At 44.9% G+C, this 8,336-nt stretch overlaps 1 protein-coding gene across 1 annotated transcript in view; it reads left to right on the top strand.

Moving 5' to 3' along the window:
* Positions 1 to 584: 584 nt before the first annotated feature.
* Positions 585 to 8,336, top strand: part of LOC122552419 (cathepsin J-like) — a 13,197-nt gene continuing 5,445 nt past the window's right edge. The window contains exons 1-2 of the mRNA XM_043695152.1: positions 585 to 762; positions 5,546 to 5,764. Of these exons, the coding sequence (XP_043551087.1) occupies positions 607 to 762; positions 5,546 to 5,764 (375 nt within the window). The 5' untranslated portion in view covers positions 585 to 606. The remainder of the gene's footprint in view (positions 763 to 5,545; positions 5,765 to 8,336) is intronic.

Raw genomic sequence — 8,336 nt, 5'->3', positions numbered from 1 at the left:
CCATTCCAATCCGGTATCTTCATGAAAAATGATCAATCTGAGTTTCGCATCTAAATCTAATGGTCTAAGGGCCATGAGGCCAACTCAAGACCAACGTGTTATCTGGAAATCAGGTCAGGCCGGTGATGAAATTTGAAATCCTCCTGATTGGGAAGGTTCATCTCAAACACCAATAAACCCCACCAATCTGACGTGACTTAACCTATCCTTCCATGATGAAATTGACCTGTCAGGTTTTAATGATCAGAGACGACTATCGAACTGATTCTTGCAAAATGAAACACATGTATAAAGCTCCTGCCATTTTGGTAATTGAACGATCGAGCAGAGATATTTGAGCTGCTCGAGGTTTCTCACACAGCTTTATATTGGATTGGGACGAAATGGATGGCCACTTATTTGCCTGCTGCTCATTTATTCAGTCAAAGATTAAACACGAGTAACGAGTGCCCTCATTGCTTTCCCCGCACTTCATGCTAAAGTCAGCGAATATGTAGAATGTAGCTCTCTTACGCTATTGACAATTCTCCTACATAATCACCACTAAAAGTCAATCATTTCACAATGTGTTTGAATTTTCAGACCAATGAAGAGTTCAATAAGCTCATGAATGGACTTCTCCGAATCGAAGCTGTTAACATGACTGAAATTGAAACTGATGAAAGAGATGAAAGTAGTGAATCTGAAGAAAGTCACATTCAATTGAGAACTGCAACTGTTGACTGGCGTAGAGAAGGATTAGTTACTCCAGTGAAAAACCAGGTAAAAATCAGAAAAAGCTCTCAAGTTTATTAAGTGCAGACATTAACTTCTCAACAGGATTGGACGTTATGATCAGCTTGTTGGAATTGTTCGGAAAGGCTACGTTTCAGTAGATCATTTTTAATCTAAATTGCTTCTCCTGCTTTCTTGTTGCATTTGTTTCCTGGTATTGGTTATGGTCAGGCAAGGGAGCATGGTATATTTATCAATTGTAATATTCGTGCTTTTACTCATAATATCTAGAGAATTTTTGCTTCAAAATCAAATTCAATGGTTAGATTAAATTGTAAAATTGAAGTCTACAGGTACAATTTCGATGTAATAAATATAAGTTCAGATGTAAATTGGCACAACTCAAGAATGGTAATGTTGCAAACTGCAGTGGCAAGCTTCCTTGTGATACCATTTCCAGTCTTATTCAAAGAATATTCGATCATATGCTCGACACCCCAACTTTTAAAACCACATTCACAGTTCACTTCTGTTGGGCCTTGTACCTCTCTCAATCATTCTTTCCAACTGGACAAGGCTGATCGACAGGAGAGCAGAGCCTGCTGGTAAGTATATGAAGTATTGTGTACAAATGGGAGTTGTAAAAGATCGGATTATACTGTAATTCACTAAGTGTCAGTTGCATTGAATGTTTGGGAGGGATACCACCACGAGGCTCAGTGAGATTTCGCACTATCGTTATCATAACCATCTCATTAGCTACGTCAATGCAGCGATAACATCCCGCATATCCCCTCCGAGTCTAATCTTCCCACACATTCTTCCCGGAGCGACTCAATAGATTCCTGATTAGTGTCCGATATTCTGGGAGCTGAACCATCATGAAAAAGCTGCTGTGAACCCACATGAGCACGAGCATGGTAACCTTGCCCTGCTCGGATAGGAATGCTTTCGAACATGCCAGAGAAGGGTACAGAAAAACAACCAACATTGCCATAAAAATGCTAAGTGTCAGAATCGCTGTGACCACCAACCTTCCCCCTCCGACACACTCTATCCCAGCCCCAGCACCCCCTCCTACCCAGATTCATGCTGTCACTGACGTCTTCCTCATCTTCAAAACCAACATCACATCGGCATTGCCACTTCACTACCTCGGAGTACCTTCCGCATGTACCAACACCAACAGCCATGCAAAACTTAAATCTCTCACTCAATCCTTCCCTTTCTGTCATTCCAGGAGATGAGAGAACACTGGAGGGCAGAAAGTTCTTGGATTGGTGGAGAGGTGTCTGACACCAGATTCCTCAAACTGTGAGGAGTGACTCCTGTTTCTCACAAGAAAACATGATACACTGACATTCCACTGAGCGAGTAAATACCACTCATCACTCCTTTGTTAGCACTCTGTCAGTCTCATTAATTCTTCAGTGTGTCTTTGCATTGGCCCCTCAAACTTCTGTCTCTCGTGTTCTGTCGGTTCCGTCAGCATCTCCTCTCGCTCCGCAGGGAAAGAAGACACCTCCTCGTTCTCTGAACATGAAAGTATTGCGGCCTCAGAGGAAATATCAATAAGGCTGTGTCTAGCACACACCACCAGCTCCCTGGGAATGTGAGCTATTGAGGGTGTGGGAGCACAGTTTGGTAAGCACCTCACTGTGTCATTTCCCACAGCACTCGGAGGGCTGCCAGTGACCCGGTACGGCAGAAGAGACCGTGGTGTCGGCAAACATCTACATGTACCAGGGAACAGCAGATGCAGCAGACAGGGATGTACACTTGAAAGACGACAGGGATGCAGATACACTGTGGAGACCCAGATATCTCAATCAATGAATCATCTAACCTCCAAGGACAGTTTGGCATTTGCCACGGAGAGGCAGGCCCAGCACCCTCAGCGTCTGCTGGCCATGGGAACAAAGCTGTACCCCATCGCCCACTGCTCTACAGTCCTGTAGTGGAGGTGCCACTTTCTAATCACAAGTAATAGGAACAGTACCCTGCTGGAGGAGGAAGCACACACAGGTCACTCCGAAGACTCAGACTCAAGATATCATAGAAGTGGCTGAGCCTCCACCTGCAAACTGCTGCCCAGTTCTGCTCAGCATTGTCAGAGCTCCCTCACCCCCGCCAGACAGAAATGCTGCGAGGCTGACTGAACAAACCACTGCAGGGCTAACAGGCAGCAACAAGGAGTCCGATCCTTCCTGCCTAACCCAGTAACCGGTATTCATTAAATCTGAGACAATGAAGGAAAGGGAGGTTTAGTGGCAGGCGTGACAAACCTCGTACGCTATTTGATCCTTTTCGATAAGTGGTATCAGCTTGACCTTCCACTTGGCTGTTTCTCTCTCGGTGGAGAGAAGCCTTAATGTCACTGCACCACCATGATGCCTAACGACATAGTCACATAGGATCAATGTGTGTACGGAGAGCCTGGTGTCGCATGTGGAAGGAAGAGGAACAATATTTGCAGAGGTAAGGCTGTGCTGCTAACACCGTCACACCTCATCCAACAACTTTATGGAATCCCTTCCCATCCAAGATTCATTTTATTCACCATTGCATATAGTGTTATCACCCATCCTCGCGCACAACTGCAATCTCCCAGACCTCTCAACGCACAGCCCTCAGAGGTGAAGAATTGCAAAATCTTCTTCATGTGACAACAGTTCCCAATCCCGGAACTGGTCACTTTGTAGCCAAAGGACTGTTGAAATCAAGTCTCTGGATTGCAGACGCAAGGACAACACCCCACCGTCCACCCCCTACCCGCCCCCCGCCCCCGCCCCCGCACCAGACTATGGTCGATCCCTGGTCTGTGGACCAGCAAATGCCAGATGCCAAAATTCATGGGCAAGGCCCATACAACTGGAGCCTGTGCATCTTGCCCTGAGATGCTATTTGGTCTGATTGAATACCATGGTCGTTTGTAACCAATCGGAAACAGCGTTCATCCTGTCCCTCTCTGAGAGCCATGCCATGTTCCCTTGATAGCCAATGCATTTCGTGAATTTGTCAAGAGAGGAAATTGAACAATGAGACAAGTTTTGCGATTAAGAAGAGTTTTCATAATCAAATAATCCTCTTACTTGTCAATGCTTCAAGTTGTTAGTCACTGCTGTAGAAATCAGATCAGTCCTCCTGGGAATAACCCGAAGAACGCTGCTTGCCCCAAACACTGTCCCCACCCGGCACTCAGCTCCAGTGTGTTCCAGCCTGCGGAAAATTATCCGACATCTTCAAACTCTCTCTTCTCCAAGCTGAAGTCCCACCCTGCTTCAAGAAGAACACCATCATCTTCGTAAGTGAGGAAACAAATGTCATGCATTGTTCCTTCATGACGACCGACCAGTGGCCTGAGCACAATAATCATGAAGTGCTTCGAGAAGCTGGTGAGGGTCCACATCAACTCCATTCTCCCAGCCTGCCTCGGTCACTTAAATTTTGCCTTTTAAAGTAACAGGTCCACAGTGGGTGAAATATCTCTCGCCCTACACCCCTGGAACATCTAGACAAGGACACTTCTGTCAGACTCCTGCTCATTGACTACCCCTCTGCCTTCAACACTCTTATCCTCTCCACATTGAACTCAAAACCCTGTGACATTGGTCATGATTTTATCCTCTGCAACTGTATCCGCAGCTGTCTGACCCACAGATCCCATTCATTGAAGATAGGCAACTGCACCTTCTCCCGAATAACCTTCACCACCTACGTCCCCCAATAATGAGTGCTCAACCAGTTACTGTACTCCCTTTACACCCATGAATCCCGAACGAACACCATCTATACGTTCACTGACGACAGCACTGTAACAGGAGGGAAATTTGACAACGATGAATGAAAAGACAGAAGGGAGATAGAGGGATCATTGACGTGGTGCAATGAGAATAGCTTCTCTCTCTCTTTCTCAATTTTGGTAAAATTAAATAGCACATAATTGACTTCAGAAGGAAAGGAGAACAACACGCTTCCATCTACATCAATGGGAATGAGGTTGAGAGAATGGAAAATGTCAAATTTCCTAAACTGACCAAAATGGACAAACCTTCCGGGAAATACCATGTGTTTGTGCCGTTCCAAAATATACAACAACGCCTCTTCTTCCTCAGAGAGCTCAGGAATTTTGGCATGTGCACAAGGACCCTTACTAACTTCGACAGTTGCACCTTTGAGCGCATACTGTCTGGGTCCGGAAGGCCAGGTATGGCCACTGCGAAGCTCAGGATCATAACAAACTAGTAAAGGTTATGTGCGAGTCCCAGATGATCATGGAATCGAATACTCTATCTATGAACTCCACTTACACATCTCGCTGCCACGAAACGGCAGGCAACATCATCAAGGACCCCGGTAATGTACTCCTTACATGCATTCCGTCAGGTAGAAGATACTGAAGCTTGAACACATCCACCAGCAGGTGCAGGAACAGCTTTGCCCCAGCTGTTATTAGACGGTTATGAGACTCTCTAGCTCAAATCATACTGGTCTTGCTGACATTGAATTTGCCTTGTGCCCATTCTCTACAATGTACTATTTGTCCAAGTCTTTTTTGACCTCTTCATCCTCGCATACTATCATGTGCCTCTATTGGTCATAAACAAAGGGTGTCAGTGCTGTTTGCGACACGTTACAATAAATAAATCAAATCAAATCCGAACCCAGGCACACCGATATTCACAGGTTTCGTGTAATTCTGAGAAACCTGAACAAACATTTAGACTAAGAGCATTCGTGTGAGACGGTGTTCCAAATTAATGTAGATGCAAACTGGCTATCGTTTTTCGATCAATATGATTTAATGTGGTTATATTTCTGTCAATACTAGGGTCAATGTCACTCTTCCTGGGCTTTCAGTGCAACTGGTGCCATAGAAGGACAGTGGGCAAAAAGGCATGGAAACCTGGTTTCTCTCAGTGAACAGAATCTGATTGATTGTAAGAAATCACGTAATGGATGCTCTACTGGAACGGCATTTCGCGGCTTTCATCAAGTGATTGAATTTCAAGGCATCAACTCTGAGGAAACTTACCCTTACACCGGAAAAGTAAATCCCCAAGACTTCTATTTAAGATTGTGGTGGAGTCGGGGTTCATTCTCATTTCGTTTTATTTCATTTCTTCTGTCCTGTCTGCGTTCACTTGCAAGTTTTCTTGGAGTTTATTTTAATTACCTCTTGGTGAAGAGCAGCGAAATCTGTGAGTGTGTCGAGCAGCATGGACTCACAACAGAGATAGCCAAGAGAGTTTGGGTTCCTGATGGCTCCTGTCCTGACGCCAATTCATGGCTGCTCACGCGGTGATGAGTCTAGGTCCGTGGCAGTGTCCATATCCAGTACAGTTTCGAGCAGGCAGCAGATGAGCTCTGTTTTCGTTCATGGCAATATCTGTATCTATCATAAATTCACAAAATTAGCTGTGCAGGTGAGTCTGGGATTTTGGCAGCATCTTCATCCAGCACAGATTCATGGAGGTAGCGTGCAAGCGGGTTAGTTTTCTGTCAGTGTCTGTATCCAGCAGAAGTTCACGGAGGCAGAGCGAAGGTGAGATTTGTTTCCTGTCAGTATCTGAATCCAGATCAGATTCATGGAGGCAGAAAAGGTGAGTTTGTTTTCCTGTCATTACTGCATCCATCATAATTTAGTGAAGATTAGTTTGGGTTCTGTCAGTGTCGCTATCAAGCGCAGATTCATGGAGGGAGGCGAAAGGTGTTTTCGGGTTCCTGTCATGATCTGTATCCAGCACAGATTCACGGAGATGGGTAGAAGTTGACTTTGGGTACCTGAGAGAGCAGGTCGCCATCACAGATTCATGGAGTCAGCAATGGAGCTTCGGCACAGTACAAGATCCGGCAGCAACTGCAGTGATTGCATTAGTAAACGATGTCTAAAGCAGCCTCGTGGTAACAACATAATCGTGTTTGGACCAATGTCATGCCTAGCAGCATCAGTGCCAACTACTTTGCTGAGGTCCATCAAGGCCTCCTTTAGACCAAGGCATCAGCGGAGTCAAGATGCTGCCAAAGATTGGGCGACTTTCATTCCGACGGTGATAGAGAAGGGGACACATGCCTGACAAGCATGTCCATGATGGAGCACTTAGCAAGGACTATGTAGTTGGACGTTTTCTTTATTTCTCCATTTCTTTCTCCTTTATATTGTATTGTTGTGATTTTAAATGTGTTTTGAGATGGTGCTGCAGCGTGGCAACACGATGCAACACATTTCACAGTATGTGCAAAGAATATGCACGTGACAGTAAATAACTCAAATGAAAATCCTTAGGTGCTTTATAAAAGCACGGACTTTTTCCAACATCCATGGAATGCAGCGCTTTTCAAATGGGAACTACCATGCTGGATCCGTGTCAATCCTTCCCTGAGAGTCTGCCCTCAGGTTTCTGAAAGTGTCACTGTACAAGCAGCATTAAGGAGGCTGAGAGAATATAATCTTTCAGCACTCCCAGTCATCTCAACCTTATCTTGGAATGCTCTCCTACATCTTGACACAACACCTCGTACCCTCAGCCAATGTGTCTGAGGAGTTAAGAGTACTTCCATTTCTGTGCATTAATGCTCACCATTCCCACAGTACAAAAATGTGGAGGTTAGGGGGATTGTCTATGTTAAACTAACCACAGTGCGCAGGGAATTATAGGTTAGGTGTCTAAGCCATGGGAGACGCAGGGTTACAGGAATAAGGTAGGGCCGAATGGGCATTTTGTGCACTCTGGGGATACTATGATACTGTGAGTTAGCATGTGGATGTGACGTTCAGCTGAATCAACGGAACATTCAGCATGTTCTGTCCTTCAGACGGGTATGTGCACCATCCACTATAACAGTTCGCATCCTAACACAGCGATGGACAGATCTGAAGAGTCAGGAATAAAGGTAACTATTTTTAGTCTGTCTGCTTCTCCCATATGCCCCATCGGGCTGGTCAGTCACTCTAACATAAGTTGCAATTTTACATGGAAAGAAACAACTTACGTTTGGAGTGTGAGCTATAAGAAGTTATAAACGTTTGATGAGAAATCTTTGAATTATGTGCTCATGTCGTTGGTCAGTCTGTGTGTAAATATGGTCCTTTGTTCAGAGAGGGGTTTACTCTTTAGGAATGTCATTTACCGTGCAACTTGCTGGGTTGACGTTTGGCATATTGTGTTGTAATAAAGAAACTTGGCTTGAATCTATACTCAGGAGACTTTTTTGCGTAAGTTGCTTTACGGTTGATGCTGTTCCTCCAGAAGCCTTTGTTGTCTTTCTACGTGTAACAATTGCCCCGAGTATTGGATTTGATTGGGATCAGCCTCTTGCGTGCAAATCCCTTGTCTCAATGTCACACAGTTTCACCCTGTTCTTCAGTTCATTCTTTAAGTCCTTACCCCAGCTCTTCCACACTCTCATGTCTGGACTCATTGTAGATGACTTGTGCGTTTTTCTCCAGGACAGCTGTTGCTTTTGTTTTGGGTTTGTGTCAACACTGCTTAATTGTTCCTGTGGTAATCTGAGACCTCAGGCAACGCAGACTTTAAGTTCATTGTCTGCCCACCTACTCTGCTCTCCAAAGTCCAGCGTTTCATTGGCCAAAGAAACAACTGAATGAAAGAAACACTCTC

Source organism: Chiloscyllium plagiosum, chromosome 8 (genome assembly GCF_004010195.1).
Source record: "Chiloscyllium plagiosum isolate BGI_BamShark_2017 chromosome 8, ASM401019v2, whole genome shotgun sequence".
In the NCBI taxonomy this organism is placed as follows: domain Eukaryota; kingdom Metazoa; phylum Chordata; class Chondrichthyes; order Orectolobiformes; family Hemiscylliidae; genus Chiloscyllium; species Chiloscyllium plagiosum.
This window is presented reverse-complemented; position numbering and strand designations above follow the sequence as displayed.